The following is a 23,124-nucleotide window of genomic DNA, read 5'->3' on the forward strand; positions in this document are numbered from 1 at the left end:
GATGAAAGACTCACGTGGGCAGTGCACATTCCCAAAATGATGGAGCAATGTAAAAAGGTGATGAATGTATTGAGAATGGGGAGCCAATAGAAAAGCCCTCACATCCATGTATATAGGATGAGTCAGATCTCTTCTGGATTATGGGGCCATAGCTTATGGTTGAAGAGCTCAACACTTGAAAAAGTAGATCAAGTACAATATGAGTGTTTAAGATGATGTCCGGGTGCATTGAAATCAACTCCTGTAGCAGCATTACTGCTAGCAATGGGAGAGCAGCCGCTGGAAATAAGAAGGGAACAACTCACAATAAATGATTGGCTTCATTTACAGAAGAAAAAAAACCTCAACTCAGCTTCTCTTCCTGCTTCTGCTGCTCACCGTGGCTCCTCCCATCCAGCCGCCTCAACCGCTCCCACACTTCCAGGAAGTCACATGATGCTGTGTGTGTGTGTGTGTGTGTGAGAGAGAGAGTGTGTGTGTGAGAGAGAGAGAGAGAGTGTATGTGTGATGTGTGTGTGGTGTGTGTGTTCTTCTTGTCACGTATTATGTGGCAGTTTGCTCCCAGTGGAAATGTCTTGTTGGAAGTGTGACAGTGGACGGTCCTGTCAGTATGCCTCCAGTTGATCATGCGCCCTGGCTCCTTGGCCAAATGGTGAAGCGTGCATGGCTATTACCCGGGAGTCTGCGGTTCCAAGCCCGCCCGGGCCTTCTGCACCTTGCCACAGAAGTACAGAAAGATCAACTCCCTGGGACAGACCCAGCTGCAGAAACAAATGAGGGGGGGGGCACATATTCAAACCTATATTTTATCTGCTTCAGGCTTAACGGCAGCTCCATGGCCACTCGCACAGTATTGAAATATTATTTTCTCTCACTAAAAAGAGGCAGACAATCTTTAAATGCATAGAAAAAAACAAAATACAGTAATGACGTTGTGCTGTGTTCATTTATTGAGTTGTATAAAACAGAGGATAGAGGCGTTGAGAGAACAGCTGCAACCCCGCACAGCTCCGCTTCCGAGCTGACCAGCTGGGGCTCACGCAGCTCACTGATTGGCTAGGTGGGGCAACTCTGCACTGGCTACATTCGGTGGAGAGCGAAACATTTATTTATTTATTTATTTATTTATTATTAAAAAAAAAAAAAAAAGACTTAACAGTTTTAAATACAGTTTTAAACATAAATCAGCTTCAATGAATTATTCATTTATTTCAAAATAAATCAAACTGTTTCACAAATTTTGTAATGACTGCTCAATGCATTGTGCATCTCACAGTTCAAATGAATTATTTTAAAGGAAACTTTAACAACAACAAAATCATGGAGTTATTCTGCAAGGCATCACCATCAAATGCAGGAATCTCTCTGGCGGGGAGAAAAGCTGCTTGATGTTGCTTTACAAGCAATTCAGTGATTTCATTTTGCCTCTTTAACACGCCAGTAAGGAAACCTTCATTTATTAGATTTCCTTTTGTTGAGATGGAGGAGCCATGCTCATCCTTTTGCTCGTAACCCAGAGGTTTCTTTTCTGCCTTTGCTTTACATGGTATAGTTTGGTGAGGAATATATGACTGCTGCAGGCTTTGAGGATGTTTTTGAGATGCTACTGGAATTTTATATACTGTAGATGTTCCAGTGGCCTGGAACTGGCGTAAGGGTGTCACGTTTTCTGACTTCAGCTGCTTTGATGTTGACGGCCGTTGAGCTTCCGGTGGTTGCGGTTGCTTTAATGACGAAGGTGGTTGTTCAGGTGTGGCCTGTGACATCACACTCCCCATGAATACATGCATGTTGGCTTCTGCTGCAGCCAGTTCAGTCTCCACGTGGTGCCTTTCCCTTCTTGCTTTTAGCTTCAAGTTCTTCCATATGGAGTGCATATTTGACTTCCAAGGCCTGAGCTTTGGCCTTTACAGCAGCTTGTTCAGCCTCAGCCTTTCAGCATGCAGAAGATAAAGGAGAGGATGCTGAGGAGGAGCTGGCATCTTTGCTTGAAGCCCTGCTTGCTTACAGGCCCTTTAGCCTGGGACACGCTGCCCTCTGGCCCCACCAATAGCGCATTTGCTTCTTCTTGCTCCCCCAGCTCCTCTCGCTTCTTTTGCTCATCCTGCTCATCTCCTTTTCCCACATCACCAGTCAGCCATTCTGTAATGTCAGATGAGAAATGTGGAAAAGGTATCAATTTAGGCTCATCCCAGTCCATATGATCCGCTTCCCTTTCCTCTCCGTTAGAAAAGAGATTTTGTACAGCCACTTGCAAATCCATCAACTCCCCCAAATAATGATCCAATGCTTCAACACGCTTGTTCATTATTTCTTGACTTTCTCCAGCTTCCAACATGCTGTTCATTTCATTCCTTTTGAGCGTTAAAACGCCAAGCTTTCCCCGCCGTGCGTGACGCTATCATTTTTATCAGACTCATGTCATCATTCATTGCCAGTCAGCTTTTCCAGTCAACGATATCGTCACGCTTTGTGAAAGCCGTGGTGTAGAGGACGACGGTCAAAAAAATGGTTGGTTGCCGAAATGTTCTTGGTCCAGGACAGATGTATCAGTAAAAGTCTGCAATGAAGCAACTTTCATTGCTTTCTTTCTCCAAAAGCTTTTTTCTTTCTTTATTTGACCCCAATCAGTTTCTAATAAAGAGAAAATGCATGAAAATACAGCCAGTCTTTGTCAAACAGCAACAAGAGAAACTTGAACACTCCACTCTTCTATGTGTACACACATGACACACGCTTCTTAAAACTGCAGATGCTACAAAACAACAGTTTGACCTGTCGGAGAGGAAAATCTAAACTGGATTCACTGCAGTTGTTCACTGTGGTCGCTCTTATTGCTCCATAAAGCTCTTTAGTTGTGTTTAGAAACTAAGTTGGGCTGAAACAATCAAAGTGGGAAGACATCAGATCAGCCAATAAGAAGATGACTTGGCACTTTAGACACGCAGGCCTGACACAACTGCAGAAAGCAACAGCAAAGGCTTTTATTGCAGCGAGCCCACACATTACATATTTCAGTAGAAGCAAAGGACACACACACACACACACACACACACACACACACACACACACACACACCCTGCCACTTCCCTTCTCGGAATGAGTCAGGAGGTTAGAAGCCGCCTCCTGTGCTCCCTGCAGCCAATCACAGCCCTGACTGGTTGTTTCCTCCCCCTCAAGTCAAACTGGTTTCGTTTCTGAGGAAACAGAACTCAGCCAGTCAGCCAGCCAGTCAGCCAGCCAGTCAGCCAGTCAGCCAGTCAGTCAGTCAGTCAGCCAGTCAGTCAGCCAATCAGCCAGTCAGTCAGTCAGTCAGTCAGTCAGTGTCTCTCAGAGGTGAAATGGCTCAGGCAGCAGCTCAGCTGGACCCAGAAACCTTCTCTTGTTCCCTCTGTCTGGATCTTCTCAAGGATCCGGTGGCCACTTCCTGTGGACACAGCTACTGCAGGAAGTGTCTCCAACACTACTGGGATGCAGAGGAGGAGAGGAGAGTCTACAGCTGCCCTCAGTGTAGGAGGACCTTCACACCAAGGCCTGTCCTGGAGAAGAACACCATGTTAGCAGCTCTAGTGGAGACCCTGCAGAAGACTGGACTCCAAGATGCTCCTGCTGATCACTGCTATGCTGGAGCTGGAGATGTGGCCTGTGATGTCTGCACTGGGAGGAAACTGAAGGCCCTCAAGTCCTGTCTGGTCTGTCGAGCCTCCTACTGTGACTCTCACCTCCAGCCTCATCGTGATGCTGCTCCCCTACAGAGACACAAGCTGGTGGAACCCAGCCAGCAGCTCCAGGAGAACATCTGCCCTCGTCATGATGAGGTGATGAAGATGTTCTGCCGCACTGATCAGAAGATCATCTGTGGTTTATGCTGTGTGGATGAGCATAAAGGTCACGACACAGTGTCAGCAGCAGCAGAGAGGACTGAGAGGCAGAGAGAGCTGGAGGAGACCAGGCAGAAGATCCAGCAGAAGATCCAGCACACAGAGAAAGACCTGAAGGTGCTTCAGAAGGAGGTGGAGTCCATCAACGGCTCTGCTGATAAAGCAGTGAAGGACAGCGAGAAGATCCTCACCCAGATGATCCATCTGCTGGAGAAAAGACACTCTGAGGTGCAGCAGCAGGTCAGATCCACACAGGGGGCAGCAGTGAGTGGAGTCAAAGAGCTTGAGAAGAACCTGGAGCAGGAGATGATGGAGCTGAAGAGGAGAGACGCTGAGCTGGAGAAGATCTCACACACACTGGACCACAGCCAGTTTCTCCACAGGTTCTCCTCACTGCCAGCACTCAGTGCGTCTCCAGACTCCTCCAGCCTGGAGATCCGTCCTCTGAGATACTTTGAGGACGTGGCAGCAGCTGTGACCAAGCTGAGAGATGAAATACAGCAAGTTCTGATGGACACTCAGACAAACATCTCATGGACAGTGAGCAACGTTGATGTTCTACTGAAGGTACCAGAACCCAGGAGCAGAGAGGACTTCCTCAGATGTTCACCTCAAATCACTCTGGATCCAAACACAGTGAACAAAGATCTGTTATTATCTGAGGAGAACAGAAAAGTGACATTCATGATGAAAGTTCAGTCTTATTGTGATCATCCAGACAGATTCACTTACTGGCAGCAGGTCCTGAGTAGAGAAGGTCTGACTGGACGATGTTACTGGGAGGTGGAGTGGAGAGGGTGGGTTGGTGTAGCAGTGGCCTACAGGAACATCAGCAGAGCAGGAGGGTCAGAGGAAAGTTTATTTGGATTCAATGACAAATCCTGGCGTTTAGATTGTTACCCAGGTGGATATGAGTTTTATCACAACAGCATCAGGACTGATGTCTCAGGTCCTGGGTCCTCCAGAGTGGGAGTGTACCTGGACCACAGAGCAGGTCTTCTGTCCTTCTACAGCGTCTCTGGAACCATGGAGCTCCTCCACAGAGTCCAGACCTCCTTCACTCAGCCGCTACATGTTGGACTTTATGTTGGTTCAGGTTCTTCAGCTGAGTTGATGAAAGTGTGACTGAAGTCGTCAGAGAGACTCTGAGCTGAATTCTCACCTTTGATTCTTCTTCTGTCTTCACCTTTGTTGCCCAGTGTCTCCGGCTGTCAATCACAGGGTGGGCGGGGCCTGGACGCCACTTCCTGTTTGTGCTCCTAGTGACTGTTGTCCACCTGATGTTTGTCTCCACGGCTGCTGGATGTTTGTGCCACGTTGTGTCTCTTCCTCTGCAGCCCATTCATCCCACAGATAAATAATGTGTCATTCGTCCACATGACAACTTTATTACTGTGGAAACACAGCTGAGGTCTGTTTCCACTCTGGACCTTTCCCCGCTGACCTTTGACCTTTCAACAACTCATCCATCTGATCAACCTTCTGACTGTTGATCCGTTTGTCAACAATCAGATGAATGCATGTAAATATTGTGAGAGAATTTTGTCTTTTGATTCTGCTTGTTGGCTCAATGTGACAATAGTCAATCAATAAGTCATGAAATATGCCATCAGTCTGTATTGCACAACAATGTCAAGTCAATGATCAAGTGTTGAATTGAAGCAATAAAGCAACAAGACAATCCAGATAAAGGCTCTGCTTGTTAGTAGATTTCTCTTCTGTCAAGATCTCCATGTATTCACCACAGACATTTAGAAAGTCAACACCATGAAGACAAGATCCAAGTTTCAAAAGCACATCAGTCAATGTGGGAAACAGCTGATATTTCTCTGGCATGAAGGAGGAGGATGACACACACACACACACACACACACACACACACACACACACACACACTCGCGCACACACACACACACACCACTATTTTACAGAACAAGTAGAGAACGGGTACTTTACTGACTCACAATGTATTTACTTTATTGCATCATAACCAATGTTCCCTCTAAGCTGCGTGCTTGCGCAGTCACGCACTACTTGCACATTCTCAGCGCACAAGGAAATCTATGTAGCGCATAAAATAAAATTCAACAGAAACGTATTAATTAATAATATTAGAGCTTTTATTAGGCGGCGCACCGCTACACCTTCGGAATGATGATTTTTTTTTTTTTCTTCTTTCTTCCAGCTGCACCGTATGAGTCCAAAAGGCAGAGAAAGTTTCCGGGCTAGAGCGCCGCGCTGACATAGATTGCGTAACAAAGTGAAGAGGAGCCACTCCGCTCTATTTTCACTGGCTAACTGCGGCACACTGACTTAGCTTGTCTATTCAGAGAAGAGCTATCACTTCGGCTTATTTTTCAATCTACGTTATCACATGCATACTACTGCTCATTCATTGGTAGTTGAATTGTTAGGTGTGTTTGATAAGTAATTTACATTTTTTTAAAAATAACAATTTAACATATTGTTAAATATGGCATTGATGACGACGCTGAAGCCCTCCCCCACGGATTCAAACAATCCTAGAGGAAGCCCTGATGGGTCGTAGAAATGCTAATACAAAAGTGAGTAATTAGATATTTTACAGACAGAGAGTTACAGGAATTCACACTGTATCACAAGTTACAGCACACGTATTTCTTCCAGAACATGACCCTCAGCCAGGCCACAACTGGACCTCAGCCAGGCCAAAGCAGGACTCTTCCTATGGTTAAAGCAGGACTCTCACATATAACACACTACACATCTGAATAACTACAAGATTTTACTCTTTTTCATTTGAAGTGGGCCAAATCACTTCTATTCAAAGTAAATGAAAATTGCTGCTGGAATTTGATTATTTTAATAAGTCATGTAACTTGCTATGATCCAAGGTTTTGAACAGGTGTGATACTGGTGTGTGGCCACAGCGTGCACATCTGATGTTGCTCACAGTGGTCCTCAGTGTGCTCAAGGAGCTTGTGTTGAAAAATTAGAGGGAGCATTGATCATAACACCCATGATCATGTGAATTCATATATAGTGATTATATAATGCTATAGTATGTTATATATTATGTTGCCTGACAGCGCCACCTGGGAAGTTGCACCCCAGGAAATAGACTATAATAAAATTCCTCGGGCTGTTCAGGTTCATTACGCTTTAAGATTTGAGAGGACGAGACAGACTTCCAAAGAAACAGCTTTATTCAATCACAATTTAAAATAGTTGACTCTTTTTTTAAACACACCACGGAAAATCTTTTCATGATAACAAATTTTGCTGGACAGTAATTGTGCTCCAAATTATTGTCGATAAACAATATTATTGACATCATTTTTTAAATCATATATAATGATAATATATGTCATAATAATGCAAGTACACCATTTCAAAAGCAATAAACTTTCATTTCTCCAGATTAAGAGGTTGCAAATAAGATAAACAAATATAACAAACAAAAGACAACAAAAAAGTGTGTCCCGTCTCAGTTCATTACGGGACAGCTTTTTTAGTTGCCAAATACGGGACAATCGCGTATTTGAGCACGGAAACTACGCAAAGTCACAAACACAAATACAAGTTTAAAAAGGTCCAAAAAGAGGATTGTGGTGCAAACACAAAAACAAAAAAAACAACAACAAACAAACAAACACGCTGCAGGACATAAAAACATTTACTTCATCAATCAATGCGCTGTAAACAGAGCAAGAAAACACATGCCAAGGAAAAAACGCTGCATAAAGCAGTCCCTACAGGAAGTAGAGTTGCTCCACGAGGAGCGCCCCCCCTACAGCGAAGAACAGTCCCGACCCTTCCGGTTAGAGTCGCCGCCTCCTACAGTTTCAACACCGGGACATCTCGCGGGGGGGTGGAGGACCTCCCCCTGAATGTGGGAGTGGGTGTGTTTCCACAAAATATGTGTCTTCGTGGTATTTAGCTCTTTATTGAAAGGACTCTTAAAACACTGAAAAATAAATGCAATATAGCTATTTTATGACTTACTGTAAATGTACAGGTAGGTGACATTTCCTGCTTGGCATTGCTGCCTGTCGCACTTCTTTCGGTGCCCACGGGTCAGCTGCAGGGTCATCAACCAGGAACTACCATTCATTGACGTTTCGCTCCTTTAATCCTGGAACGTCTCCTTGTGGCGGCGCAGTGACAGGGACGTTTGCCTCGTTGATTCTGTGGTTGTTGATGGGGTTTGGTGTTCTTCCCCCAACTCCCGTCCTGAGCCAGAGCCAAAAGTTGCCTTTCTGAGCCTCCTCTGCCAGGTCTTTAATGGCCTTTCACAGCTTCCCTCCAGTAACTCCTGAGTCACTCAAAAGGCGTGTGGTGGAAAGCCCCATGTAGCCTGGTCAGCCAACCTCTACTGGGTAGATTGTGGTCTTCCAGCCAACTTCCCAGCACTCAGCTACCAGCTCAGCGTGCTTGGCCTTCTCTCGCTCAAAGGCGGCCTCAACACCCTCCTCTGAGGGTACAGTTAGATGGATGAGGTGCACCACACTTGGCTTGGAGGACCACACCACAATGTCAGGGTGGAGAGATGTGGTGGTGACCTCCGTGAGGAACCTGAGCTGCCTGTTGAGGTCAACTCTCATGTCCCACTCTTGGTCAGGGGGGAAGGGCCTTGTTGTCTCTCTTGGCCTGGTGTATTTTTGCCTCCCCCTTCTGTGACAAAGCTGGTGGGGTTCCCTGCTGGTGATTCTTTGCAGAACTGTCGACACCCCTTTCAGCACTTCTGTCAGGCTACGGCTCAGTAACCACGAGCAGATTTCAGAAACAGATTTCTTTTTTGATAGGTCTTTCAGTTTCAGCAGGCAGAATCAGAATCCAAAAACGGGCGGAGGTCAGACACAGGCAGGAAGGCAGGCAGGCAGGAAGGCAGGCAGGCAGGCAGACACAGGCAGGCAGGCAGGCAGGCAGGAAGGAAGGCAGGCAGGCAGGCAGGCAGGCAGGTAGGTAGGTAGGCAGGCAGACACAGGCAGGCAGGCAGGCAGGCAGGCAGACACAGGCAGGCAGACAGGCAGGCAGGCAGACACAGGCAGGCAGGCAGACACAGGCAGGCAGGCAGAGCAGGAAAATCCAAACCGGCAGGCAGATTCTGGAGTCGAAAACAGGCCGGGTCAGGATAAACGTTGCGAAACAGGCAGTCACTGGGCTTCACGGCAGGTCAGGGACTTGGAGGAACTTGAACTGACCATCAGACAAAGCAAGTCTGGCATGAATGGGTTTAAATAGGCTGAGTAATCGCTGCAGATGAGGAACAAGTGAGTAGCAAGAGTGGCGGGAAATCTCCTCAACAGGAACTTGGCCATATAAGGACAATATGGCGTTGTGAGCCCCGACCAGCAGAGGGAGACAAAAACACTGCCGCAGGGGGGAATCCTGACAACTTCAGCTATTTTCCTCAGGACCTGATCATGGTGCCATCTATAGCGCCCCTGAGAGAGTCTTGCAGCCTGACAAGATGTGCTGGTGGGTAGCGTTGGGAGCATTGCAGAGTGAGCAGCATTCCTGAACCATTGGTTTCTAAACCTTGACTTAACGTCTGAATCACTTCCACATCACTGATGATAACAGTTAACAAAAAACTCTTGCTCATTACAACAGTTAAAATAAAAAAAAAATAGAAAATCAGTCAGTCTCATTTTCTGGCAAACAAGAATAAAGACATGAATTGCCCTGATTGAAAACTCATTTACGGATGCTTGACTCAACAATCTCAATATATACATCTATGTGTGTGTGTGTGTGTGTGTGTGTGTGTGTGTGTGTGTGTGTGTGTGTGTGTGTACACACTTTATTAGCTTAATCAATCAATCTATCAATCAAATTTTATTTATATAGCACCTTTCATACAAAGGCTTGCAACTCAAGGTGCTTAACAGAAATTAAAATCAAATATTAGTGAAGATAAAAGAAAAATAGAGCAAATACCATCCACCCATGTCCTCCCAAGTCACATACAGGTTACCACCCCCCCACACGCACACACACACACGCGCACATACAAACACACACAAAACATCCCAGAGAACAGTTTAAAAATAAGTAAGTAAATACATAAAAAATGTCAGTCAATCAGCACAATAAAAATTGAAATGGCAAGGCACTGAGAGACCTGTAGTAGGAAACAGCCACCCACGGGGATCATCCATACCGAGAGGGTCCCTAGAACGATGAGACCCCTCCCAGTGAAGAGACCCCCTACAAGGAAACACTGGAGCTAAAAACAATACAGGAAAAGGAAGTTAAAAGAATAATAATAGTAACAATAATGAAAATAAATAAAAAATAAAATAAATAATATAAACTAAACTAAATTAAAAAACTATAAGATTGTAAAAAGTAAAAAGATATACAGGAAATAAGATAGTAAAGATAAAAATAAGATAAAATATTCAATAATCCTAAAAGCTTTAAAGCTAAAAAGCAAGACAAGTAAAATACAAATTAAATAAATCACTTAAAAGCCAAACTAAAAAGGTGAGTCTTAAGCCTCCCCTTAAAAACATCAACAGTCTCTGCAGTCCTGATTCCCTCTGGCAGGCTGGTCCAAATTTTCGGACCGTAGTGGCTGAACGCAGCCTCTCCATGGGTTCTGGTCCGAACACTTGGAACAATTAATAGGCCGGTTCCAGAGGACCTCAAGATCCGCGAGGGCTGATAAGATAAAAGCATATCTGATAAATAAGATGGTCCAAGACCGTTAAGACACTTGAAAACTAATAAAAGCACTTTAAAGTCGATCCTGAATCGCACAGGGAGCCAATGCAGTGATTTTAAAACTGGAGTAATGTGATCCCGCCCCCTGGTCCTAGTAAGCACACGAGCGGCTGAGTTCTGAAGTACCTGTAAGTTACAGATAGTTTTTTTCGGTAGACCAGAGAGCAGGGCATTGCAGTAGTCTATCCGACAAGAAATAAAAGCATGCATCAGCACCTCTGTGTCTGCCTGGGAGAGAAACGGGCGGACTCTAGCTATGTTCTTAAGATGATAAAAACACGTCCTTGTGACGTTTTTAATATGCACAATAAAACTAAGCTCAGAGTCAAAAATGACGCCCAGGTTCTTTACAGATTGTGTTGGTTTAAAATGATGAAGTTTTGGTAAAAGTTTCTCTCTCTTGCCTTCAGGACCAATAACTAAAACCTCTGTTTTGTCCTGGTTGAGCTGTAGGAAGTTCGCTGCCATCCATGACTAAATATCTAAAATACATTTTAAAAGGGTATCAATAGGCCCTGTGTCATCAGGAGACACAGCAATGTAAAGCTGTGTATCATCAGCATAAGAGTGGAAGGTGATGCTGTGTCTCCTGATGACATCCCCAAGGGGAAGCATATAAAGATTAAAAAGTACTGGACCTAAAATTGACCCTTGGGGAACCCCACACTTAATTTTATGTTTTCCGGAGGAACACGCATCCAAACTTACGAAGAAATAGCGATCTGTGAGATAAGAACAAAACCAGTTAAGAACAGCACCAGAGAGGCCCACCAGGTTTCTGAGTCTGTTTAATAAAATGTGGTGATCTACTGTATCGAAGGCAGCGCTTAGATCCAGTAGCACCAGGACTGTGAGTTTATTTGAGTCCGCATTACACCTGATATCATTTAAAATCTTTACGAGGGCTGTCTCGGTGCTGTGGTTCATCCTAAATCCAGACTGATATTTCTCTAAGATGTTGTTTGTACTTAAAAAATTATTTAATTGGTTAAAAGCAATTTTTTCTAAAATCTTACTTAAAAATGGCAAGTTGGATACAGGTCTGTAATTGTCAAGAATAGTTTGGTCTAAATTGCTCTTCTTCAGAAGGGGCCTCACCACTGCCGTTTTAAAGGCAGCAGGGAAGACACCCGTCTGAAGAGAGCAATTTACGATGTATAAAATCTGTTCCTCAAAGAATCCATAAAATGTCTTTAAAAGTGATGTGGGAATTGGATCTAAAAGGCAGGTTGTTGGGTTTACCTGGGAGAAAACTCGACCAAGTGTCCTTCCATCAACCAGGGCAAAACTCTCCAGTGTTTCCTTGGATAAAAATGACAGTCCAGATGTATTAAAAGATACATTCTGATGCGCTAAAAGACTGGACCTGATGCCATCGATTTTACCTCTGAAGTGGCCTGCAAAGTTCTCGCAGAGAGCGTCAGACGGCATCTCTGGGGATTTTTTAAGATTATTATTAGTTAAAAGGTTGAAGGTGGAGAAAAGATACTTTGAATTATTTTTGTTTTCGATGATAAGTTTTGAAAAATGGGAGATTCTTGCCTGTTTGATTGTATTATTGTGACATTTTAGTTGTTCACGAAGAACTTCATAATGAACGGTGAGTTTGCTTTTTCTCCACCTTCTCTCTGCACTCCTGCATTGTCTTTTTGATTTTAAAATCTCTGGTTTATGTCTCCACGGGGATAAAAGCTGCTTTGGTTTTACAGCTTTTGTTAAAAGTGGAGCCACAGAGTCTAATGTGGATTTAAGTTTGCTATTAAAATTTTCAACAATAAAATCACAGGGTGCAGGTAAAATTTCAGCAGGAGTGCATTTTAAAACCTCAATAAAATTTGCAGCCACCTCAGAGGTAAGGCAGCGTTTCCTCACTGTTCTCACCGGGGCTTCCTGTTGGTTAAAACTGGCGATGATAAAATACACACAATAATGGTCGGACACGGCCAGATCAACAACAGAGGACACACCAGTGGACAAGCCATAGGTTATGACTAGGTCCAGGGTGTGTCCCCTGTTGTGAGTAGGCCGTGTGACGTGCTGGTTAAAATTCATGCAGTTTAAAAGGTGTAAAAACTCTCTTGACAGTGGGTCAGAGTTGTTGTCGATGTGCAAGTTAAAATCGCCAGTTATTAAAATTCTATCATAAGTTGTCAGTGTGATTGATAAAAGGTCGGAGAGCTCACTGATAAAAGCAGTTGAGTAATGCGGGGGTCTGTATACATTAATGCAAATAATTGGTGGACTGCTAAAAACAAAAGCATGGTACTCAAATGATGAGTAACTGTTAAAAGAAACTTCCTTTGACATTAAATTGTTTTTTAAAAATTGATGCAGTTCCACCTCCTCTCTTACACCCCCTGATAGAAAATAAAAAGCTAAAATTTGGTGGGCAAGCCTCGGTGAGGACAGCTGGAGCCTCTGTGCCAAGCCATGTCTCTGTTAAAAGCATACCATCTAACTTATTATCTAAAATCAATTCATTTATGATAAAAGATTTGTTTAAAAGGGAGCGCACGTTCAGCACGGCCAGGTTAATGGTCGTGCCAGACGTGCGCGCGTGACCACGGGGAGATAAAATGTGTGGATATAAAAGATTGCTTCTGTTAAAACCAAATTGTCTGTATGTCTCGGGGGGGAAGTCTGCCTGTAGCGTGGGTTGTGCGGTTGTGGGTTATGTCTTTGTTGCGTTTATATGGTCGATGATTCATTATTACAGGTATGGGAGCAGGTGTTGGTGGAACAGCAGTAGCAAGCTCAGTCCTATCAGCACTAGGGAAGCGTGCCCTGTGGGAGGCGCTGCAGGAGGCAATGTCCACAGGGTGCTCCGTAGAGGAAGTGGTCGGCACTGAGCAGGGGGTGTGACGCGAAGACAGTCACGCAGGTGTGAGAGACTGAGAGATTGTATGGTGTAGTGGATGTTTGAGGTTAACGTGCGGCTACCTAATTTGTTTGGGTGAAGTCCATCATGACGGTAAAACGAAGGGCGATTCCAGAATAAATTAAAATTGTCACTGAAGTTAAAACCAATGGTGGTGCAGGCGGCGCGGAGCCAGGAATGAAGTTGCAGGAGTCGACTGAACCGCTCTGCTCCGAGGCCAAGTGTCGGGAGAGGACCGCTGATGAAGATTGACATCCCGCAATTCTTCAGGGCCACAAACAGATCGTTAAAGTGACACTTTAGCAGCTCGGATTCCCGACGACGCACACCATTGGCTCCAACGTGCAGGACCAAACGTTTAATGTGTGGGAACGACTGCAACAAGTCCGGGAGTTTGTTTTTAATGTCATTGACGGTGGCTCCTGGAAAACAATGAGTGGTGGCATTGAAGAAACGGACGTTTCTAATTATGGAGCTACCAATGATGGCGGTGGTTGGGGCAAACAGTGGCTGAGGACGAGGGGCCGAGCGCTGGTGCTCCGTCGGTGTCACATCGTCGGCGGAGGCTGGGGTCCCGCACGACTCTTCAAGACCCAGAGCGCCACCAGAACGTCGTCGCGCCCTGAGAGCAGCCTCCTTCACCAACCTGCGCCGAGAGGTGGAGGTTGCGGACCTGACTGGAGGTTCCAGCGCAGACGACCCAACAGCCCGGGCCGCTGGCAGTGGACCAGTCAGAGAGGAGGCGAGATGGTCATTTTGGAGGGGAGGGAAGTCCTCAACACTCAAGATGTCATATTTGTTGTCCATCTGAAGCTCACAAGGCGGAGCAGCTAACGGACTGGGTCGCGTCCCCCGCCCTCCCAGCACTGTGGACCAGGGCTGTTGGTTGGGAGTGGAGCTGTTAGCTCGGAGCCTCGGATTGGGGCTAAAAGTGAAAGCTGCCCTCGCACTGCCGCTCAGCCATTTAGGCTTAGCCCCCTGCACCAGCCACGTATCCTCCCGGATGGAATTAGGTGGTGGAATTGAAGACGCTAGCCCAGGTGTCGTTGCGGCAGGCGGTTCGTCGGCGCGGAGCTGGGGAGCGAGGGCCGATCTCTCAGCCGGAGCTGAGCCAGTGAGCCCGGGATCTGTGTCCATGGAACCGGGACCGAGCATCGGGATGGTTGAATCCAGATCCGCGAGTCCGACTGAATCGGGACCAGTAGGACCCAGGCTAACAACAGAATCCAGCCTCATCTCTTCATCCCTGATCCAGTAGAGGTTGGAGATACGCTGCTCCAGCTCCGCGATCTTCTGCGATTTGTGGATACAGCTGTCACACTCGTGTGGGGAGGTAAGTGGAGCCATGCGGGGGGCAGGCGGGACAATCTGGAAACCAGAAAAGAAACTCCGGCAGCAACAGTGTAGTGCAAAACGGCGTAGCTCGTAGCTCTTTTACTGGTGTTTATGGCTGTGGGCCGCAGTGGAAAACTTACACGCGAGGACTCCAAAGAGGAGTCCACTGCGTTTTGTTGTCTTAGATCAGAGTGGGTTTAGGTCCGGCAAACAGCGAAACTTACCAGCGCGGGCCCATTTCTGGGCCCGTTGAGGTGAAAACGTATCCTGGATAAAACTTTGCCAGGTATCTGCAGATACTCCGGTGTCCAGGAGTGGAACAGAATGTGAGCAACTGTTGGTGCTCTGTTATATTAGTCTCTGGTAAAAACTCTGGATGGTATTTGTGCTCAGGCACATTCATTTAATACTTTTATTTTTATTTTGTTTTGTTTTGAATGGGTTGTCTCTTTTGGTTTGGTTTTTGATTTTGTGTTGTTGTTCCTTATTTTATTTTTTTTAGTTCATTTATTTCTTTGTTTTAATCATTTATTTATGTTAGGAAAGGTGCATAAGTTTTTAGCCTGTATTTTGTAAATAAATGTGATTGTAAAAATCAAAAAAAATCTTCTTCTTCTTCTTCTTCTTCTTCTTGTTATTAATAATAATAATAATAATAATAATAACAATAATAATAATAATAATAATAATAATAATAGTAATAATAATAATAATAATAATAATAATAATGTTATTATTATTATTATTATTATTATTATTATGATGATATCCACTGGAAACCATACACTCATCTAGTGCAGTCAAACAGAAAATTGCTATACAGTCCTATTTTTCTATGCCTCCATGATACAGTCAGAAGTGCTGTTTTGGTTAGGAAGAATCACATGGTTGATGACGTACAGCATAAACCAGTGCACTGCTTCATGAAGTATGGAAACCCTATCACTGGTTTGGTTGTCTCGACTCAGAGCTGAGTTGAGCTTTCGAAGTCAATGGAGAATTGATCGACAGGGGTTTGGTTTGACAGTGTTAAGCTCCGTAACATGCAAATTGGTGGGAGTTGATGAGGAATCACAGTGTGTAGACGCTAACGCTACTCACACAGCTCAGATGAAAAAAAGGGAGTGTGATTTGGGTTTGTGGTACATTATGACAATCTTGGACTTGCAAGACTGAGGCGACAGTTCCATTCCCATCAATGCGTATTATATATGCGTTATTTAGCTCATCTATTCTACATTTTAAATAGATCACATTTGACATGTGACCCACTGAACACTTACTATTGAACATATTTTTAAACTATGGGCTATTTAGTCTTGTTTTAGGATATAATATAATTCATTGCGCAAACTTTCAGGCTAAGTATAGAGCTATAGTCTACTACAATCAGTCGTGCCAAATAAGAGACATTGTCTTCATTTTTCATTTTTATTTTATTGTGTCAGCATTGAACCATACAACCATGTAGTGTTGTCCAACAAGAATGCATGGTGAATCAAATCCCAAACAACCTATGAAACAATGAACACCTTTCCATTGCACTTCATATTATTGACCACTAGATGACCTCCTCGAGCACTGTGTCATTGAAGCCTCGAGTAATGAACCATTTTTTTGAATCAAGTGTCGAAGCTTCAACAAAGCCTCGATCGGCCATCACTCCTCCTATGATTATAAAGAATACTAAATGACAGAAAGTGCTGAGAATAATCAAGTTCTCATCTTTTATTTCAGACCTTAGAGATGTCTCGTACTTACAAAACAATGGAGCAAACAATACATTGAAACAATAAAATAAAATGTACTTTGTATTTCAAAGAGGTGGCAAAACAGATGCTGAAATAAGTGCATACCTGAACAAAGTGTCAACTCTTATTGCGCGGTCTGCTGGGAGTTTTGACGCACATTATAAAACATAGTTGCTGTGTGTTTGTGTGTCGGGGGATGGGGGGGCGCAAACTGTCTAAGTTATTAATGAATAACTACTGTTAATATTTATACATATATATTAATATTAACATCAATTAATATGACATATATTTCAATCACAGAGTGATGAAATGTTTTTATTTTTGATTCAAATTATATTATATTATATTATTTTTAGAAAGACGGCACATTCCAGCTCTACCTACTAATGTGCTTTAAATCGCAGTAGATTCCATCTGTGACAGACGTTAAATGTTCCCCAGTTGAAATGGTGCATGCACAACGCATATTAATCTAATGTCATAAATCGGGAAATATCGAAAAAGTCTCGGTTCGTAATCGCATGCGCGACTCACATCGGGAACCCGTCGGAAACCGTCTCATAAATCCGCGCGTGCAGGCACTCAGATGGGGTTGCGACAGTGGTAAAGGAAGACCAAGGCTTTGAGGTTTTGATTGGTTGTTGTTTTTCTTCTTCGTCTTCTTTTTCTTCTACGTCTTCTTCGCTTTTTGTAAATAACGTTCTCAAAGGAACGGGAGGAAAATGGTTGCGCTTGAGTCAAGTAAAAAAAAAATGGGGGGATTATAAAATTACGCAAACCTCGCATATTTTGCTCGGAAATCGGAGATTTATGCGGCGAAAGTGTCTTTGGAAAAATGCGACCCCCCCCCCGCATGATTACACGTACTTTGACTGATTATGCCTTGAATTACGCCATCGCATAGTGCCGTTTTTCTGGAGGGACTGACTAGACCACTGAGCAGTTAGTAGCAATAGCCAATCAGATCTGGAGTCTCCGATGGCAAGGTCAGCTAGCTGGCTTTACGCTGAACTTCACACCTAAGCATCCTGTGATTGGATAAGAAGCCCTGAGAACCTCGAAGACTGAACTCAACCTGGAGATCCAGTTGCCACCACGGTGAAGCCGTAATACTTGAAGAAGAATATAAAGATTTAGTTGCCGAACCATCTGCAATTTCAAATATATAAACCGTGGTGCATTGAATTGGAGACAATGTTCAGTTTATTGGTGCAGTTTGGACAAGAGTTGAAGCTCATTTTGTGTTCATTTAGGGTTGATTAAATATGACGTCGCTAAAGGCCGAGGCTAGAAATGCATATAATATAATGTGAGAAAGTGAGCGATCTCCGCCTCCCCTTCTCACTGTCTCCCCCACGAGGACCCGGCGCTGTTTTACACGCGCGCGCACGCGCACGCGCACTTCCACGCACACACACACACACACACACACACACACACACACACACACACACACACACACACACACACACACAAGTGGCACACGGGGTTGTGTAAGGGATTTTTATATTGTATTTAATACGGTTTTTGTGCCCAGCCGTGCTTTGGGGGCGGAGGAACGGGTGCCGTGAGCAGGGTGTCGGCGTCGGCAGCGCGGAGCACCGCGACTCCCATTCTGTCCCATTTCCCAACCTGTAACAGTTTGTGCACTGGTCATTCATCTCTCACCATCATCTGTCACCATGCTGCTCACCCACACCTCACCTGCATCCGCTTGGTCCCGGTCGGCTCCGCTGCTCCTGGGCGGAAGCGCGTGCCGCTGCGGGGGTGGGGTTTTATGGAGCGCCGGCGAAGTGGAGTAGCCCATTGCCGTAAGGGGGGTGTTGGTTTTGGTTTGAATGTGTAATTAAGGGGAGAATGTGGGGTCTATTTGTATTTAAGGGTTTGTATGTTTAGGGGGAATTGTGTTCTGTTTATTGAAGGGTGTATTTCTTTGTGTTATTGTTTTGTTTTGAAATGTTCGACTTTGTCGATGTCACCACGGTTAGTGGGGTGGCCCAATTGGCAATAGGATGCTGCCCACTATAAAGGGGGCTCATTTTGCTGTGGGAAGGGAGAACTGGCTAGTCTGTTGTGAGACTAGGGGAAGGTGAAGTTGGCTCCTGCGGCTTTATTTATGTTTTTTTTTGGGTTAAAAGACTTAAAAGGAGGCAGGCACTTGACGCTGCCTGCCTCCTCCTTCAACTCCACCACCTCAACCCGGTCGGTCCAGATCCCCTTTTTCGTGGGGAGGCCACTTTGCCCCTCCACACATAATATAATATAATATAATATAATATAATAGTATATTATGTTTTATATTATTTATTAATATAGCATTATATAATCACTATATATGAATTCACATGATCATGAGTGTTATGATGCAATAAAGTAAATACAGTGTGAGTCAGTAAAGTACCCGTTCTCTACTTGTTCTGTAAAATAGTGGTGTGTGTGTGTGTGTGTTTGTGCGTGTGTGTTTGTGTGTGTGTGTGTGTGAGTGTGTGTGCATGCGTGCACACTTTTTTTCTCCTGTTTTTGCAGAGCTGCAGATGAAGCTGCTTTGCTAACTGTTAGTTGACCTTTGACCTTGTGCTGAGTTCCTGCTGACTCTCTGCCTCCCCCCCTGTGGTGAGCAGCTGGTACTGCAGCCTGACATCAGTCACGTCAGCTCATTGACTGGCACCAGTTCACTGCCAGGAAACACTCCCACTGCTGTCTGGATTGTCTTGTTGCTTTATTGCTTCAATTCAACACTTGATCATTGACTTGACATTGTTGTGCAATACAGACTGATGGCATATTTCATGACTTATTGATTGACTATTGTCACATTGAGCCAACAAGCAGAATCAAAAGACAAAATTCTCTCACAATATTTACATGCATTCATCTGATTGTTGACAAACGGATCAACAGTCAGAAGGTTGATCAGATGGATGAGTTGTTGAAAGGTCAAAGGTCAGGGTGGAAAGGTCCAGAGTGGAAGCAGACCTCAGTTGTGTTTCCACAGTAATAAAGTTGTCATGTGGACTAATGACACATTATTAATCTGTGGGATGAATGGGCTGCAGAGGAAGAGAAACAACGTGGCACAAACATCCAGCAGCCGTGGAGACAAACATCAGGTGGACAACAGTCACCAGGAGCACCAACAGGAAGTGGCGTCCAGGCCCCGCCCACCCTGTGATTGACAGTCGGAGACACTGGGCAACAAAGGTGAAGACAGAAGAAGAATCAAAGGTGAGAATTCAGCTCAGAGTCTCTCTGACGACTTCAGTCACACTTTCATCAACTCAGCTGAACAACCTGAACCAACATAAAGTCCAACATGTAGCGGCTGAGTGAAGGAGGTCTGGACTCTGTGGAGGAGCTCCATTGTTCCAGAGACGCTGTAGAAGGACAGAAGACCTGCTCTGTGGTCCAGGTACACTCCCACTCTGGAGGACTCAGGACCTGAGACACCAGTCCTGATGCTGTTGTGACGAAACCCATATCTACCTGGGTAACAATATAAACGCCAGGATTTGTCATTGAATCCAAATCTACTTTCCTCTGACGTTCCTGCTCTGCTGATGTTCCTGTAGGCCACTGCTACAATAACCCCCCCTCTCCACTCCACCTCCCAGTAACATCGTCCAGTCAGACCTTCTCTACTCAGGACCTGCTGCCTATCAGTGAATCTGTCTGGATGATCACAATAAGACTGAACTTCCATCATGAATGTCACTTTTCTGTTCTCCTCAGATAATAACAGATGTTTGTTCACTGTGTTTGGATCCAGAGTGATTTGAGGTGAATATCTGAGGAAGTCCTCTCTGCTCCTGGGTTCTGGTACCTTCAGTAGAAAATCAACGTTGCTCACTGTCCATGAGATGTTTGTCTGAGTCTCCATCAGAACTTGCTGTATTTCATCTCTCAGCTTGGTCACAGCTGCTGCCACGTCCTCAAAGTATCTCAGAGGACGGATCTCCAGGCTGGAGGAGTCTGGAGACGCACTGAGTGCTGGCAGTGAGGAGAACCTGTGGAGAAACTGGCTGTGGTCCAGTGTGTGTGAGATCTTCTCCAGCTCAGCGTCTCTCCTCTTCAGCTCCATCTTCTCCTGCTCCAGCTTCTTCTCAAGCTCTTTGACTCCACTCACTGCTGCCCCCTGTGTGGATCTGACCTGCTGCTGCACCTCAGAGCGTCTTTTCTCCAGCAGACGGATCATCTGGGTGAGGATCTTCTCGCTGTCCTTGACTGCTTTATCAGCAGAGCCGTTGATGGACTCCACCTCCTTCTGAAGCACCTTCAGGTCTTCCTCTGTGTGCTGGATCTTCTGCTGGATCTTCTGCCTGGTCTCCTCCAGCTCTCTCTGCCTCTCAGTCCTCTCTCCTGCTGCTGCCACTGTGTCGTGACCTTTATGTTCATCCACAGAGCAGAGATAACAGATGATCTTCTGATCAGTGCGGCAGAACATCTTCATCACCTCATCATGACGAGGGCAGATGTTCTCCTGGAGCTGCTGGCTGGGTTCCACCAGCTTGTGTCTCTGTAGGGGAGCAGCATCACGATGAGGCTGGAGGTGAGAGTCACAGTAGGAGGCCCGACAGACCAGACAGGACTTGAGGGCCTTCAGTTTCCTCCCAGTGCAGACATCACAGGCCACATCTCCAGCTCCAGCATAGCAGTGATCAGCAGGAGCATCTTGGAGTCCAGTCTTCTCCAGGGTCTCCACTAGAGCTGCTAACATGGTGTTCTTCTCCAGGACAGGCCTTGGTGTGAAGGTCCTCCTACACTGAGGGCAGCTGTAGACTCTCCTCTCCTCCTCTGCATCCCAGTGGTGTTGGAGACACTTCCTGCAGTAGCTGTGTCCACAGGAAGTGGCCACCGGGTCCTTGAGAAGATCCAGACAGAGGGAACAAGAGAAGGTTTCTGGGTCCAGCTGAGCTGCTGCCTGAGCCATTTCACCTCTGAGAGCCACTGACTGACTGACTGACTGACTGACTGGCTGACTGACTGACTGGCTGACTGGGTTCTGCTTCCTCAGAAACGAAACCAGTTTGACTTGAGGGGGAGGAAACGACCAGTCAGGGCTGTGATTGGCTGCAGGGAGCACAGGGGGCGGGACTTCTAACCTCCTGACTCATTCCGGGAAGAGGAGTGGCAGGGTGTGTGTGTGTGAGTGTGTGTGTGTGTGTGTGTGTGTGTGTGTGTGTGTGTGTGTGTGTGTGTGTGTGTGTGGACTTTGTTTACTTGGCGCTGAAGACAGACAATGAATCAAAGTTCATATTTCACAATCTGAGTCGTCATTTGCAGCTGATGTCATTGCTGCTGCTGCTGCCACACACACACACACACACACACACACACACCAGCAACTTTCCCTCTCAGCTGCGCGCTGACATAGATTGCGTAACAAAGTGAAGAGGTGCCACTCTGCTCTATTTTGACTGGCTGACAGCAGCCCACTGGCTTAGCTTGTCTATTCAGAGAAGAGCTATCACTCCGGCTCATTTTTCAATCTATGTTATCACATGCATACTACTGCTCATTCATTGGTAGTTGAATTGTTAGGTGTGCTTGATCAGTGATTTACATTATTTTAAATAATAATTTAACATATTGTTAAATATGGCGCAGATAAAATCAATCAGTCTAAAACATCCATTATGTTATTAAACCAGGAAGACAGAGAAAATCCAACTCATGTAGTTTCTCAATTTAAAGTTGTCGACTGCTTCACTTATTTAGGCATTCAAATTGTTCCGCTGCTGGATAACATCATAGAATCTAACTATAAACCAGTAATTCAAGAAATGTCAAATTCTTGAGATAGATGGGCTGATTTTCCAATGTCGTTATTGGGGAAAATGAGCACTCTTAAAATGAATGTACTGCCTAAACTATTATATTTATTTCAAAATTGACCTCCGCCACCTCCAAGCAATCCATTTTCTCAGCTGAAGACACTCTTCATCAAGTTTTTATGGAACAATAAACGCTCCAGGCAGCGCCTATCGTTGCTGTACCTGCCGTATGACAGAGGAGGGCTTCAATGCCCACAGCCATTCTGGTATTACTGGGCTGCGCAACTGACAACACTGATGTTTCACTTCTCAGAAGAGAACGTGCCGCTGTGGAGGGAGATGGAAGGTTATTCACTGAAGCTTCCCTTATCCATTTACCTTTACTCAGCAGATTTTAAGAAACTCCAAAATAACACTAAGAATCCTATGACTAAAAATATGATCACCGTCTGGCAACTAGTTGAGAAATATTTCAAAGACGCAGCCTCACTCTCATGTTTTAGTCCGATACGGGGAAATGATCTCTTCCCCCCCAGGAGGAGGTGAGGGGGGGTTTAAAATATGGGCTGAGCAAGGGTTACAAAAAGTAGGAGATCTTTATAATCCTGTTGATAAGCGTCTGATGTCTTTCCATGAAATTGTCGTTAAACACGACCGACCTCGCAGCCAGTTCTTCAGATACTTGCCTTGTGTATTCCTAGCCTGTCAACACTTGAAAGAATGATGATGAAAGACTACCAGGGGAGGGGCCTGATTTCTAAAATATATATATATATATCCAGCTGGTGGATCAG

At 45.1% G+C, this 23,124-nt stretch overlaps 4 protein-coding genes across 4 annotated transcripts in view; 3 read left to right on the forward strand and 1 right to left on the reverse strand.

Moving 5' to 3' along the window:
- LOC142898389 (tripartite motif-containing protein 16-like) overlaps positions 1-5,573 on the forward strand; it is a 98,573-nt gene extending 93,000 nt beyond the window's left edge. Inside the window, exon 2 of the mRNA XM_076041329.1 lies at positions 5,145-5,573. The gene's annotated coding sequence lies outside the window, so the exon portion shown is untranslated. The remainder of the gene's footprint in view (positions 1-5,144) is intronic.
- LOC142898369 (NACHT, LRR and PYD domains-containing protein 12-like) overlaps positions 1-23,124 on the forward strand; it is a 487,638-nt gene that overhangs the window by 241,861 nt on the left and 222,653 nt on the right. The window lies entirely within an intron of this gene.
- LOC142898396 (tripartite motif-containing protein 16-like) lies at positions 2,811-5,114 on the forward strand. Its single transcript, XM_076041337.1, has one exon. It carries the CDS (start codon positions 3,342-3,344, stop codon positions 5,004-5,006), a length of 1,665 nt encoding a protein of 554 aa, XP_075897452.1. The 5' UTR covers positions 2,811-3,341; the 3' UTR covers positions 5,007-5,114.
- LOC142898428 (tripartite motif-containing protein 16-like) lies at positions 18,979-21,758 on the reverse strand. Its single transcript, XM_076041361.1, has one exon. It carries the CDS (start codon positions 21,484-21,486, stop codon positions 19,822-19,824), a length of 1,665 nt encoding a protein of 554 aa, XP_075897476.1. The 5' UTR covers positions 21,487-21,758; the 3' UTR covers positions 18,979-19,821.

The sequence above is a fragment of the Nelusetta ayraudi genome, unplaced genomic scaffold (assembly GCF_046127955.1).
Source record: "Nelusetta ayraudi isolate G7.1 ecotype Tasmania unplaced genomic scaffold, CSIRO-AGI_Nayr_v1 ptg000064l, whole genome shotgun sequence".
NCBI classification, from domain to species: Eukaryota; Metazoa; Chordata; class Actinopteri; order Tetraodontiformes; family Monacanthidae; genus Nelusetta; species Nelusetta ayraudi.

Bases quoted from the DNA above. Each gene is read 5' to 3' on its own strand.
- LOC142898396 (XM_076041337.1), top strand. From the start codon at position 3,342: ATGGCTCAGGCAGCAGCTCAGCTGGACCCAGAAACCTTCTCTTGTTCC.
- LOC142898428 (XM_076041361.1), bottom strand. From the start codon at position 21,486: ATGGCTCAGGCAGCAGCTCAGCTGGACCCAGAAACCTTCTCTTGTTCC.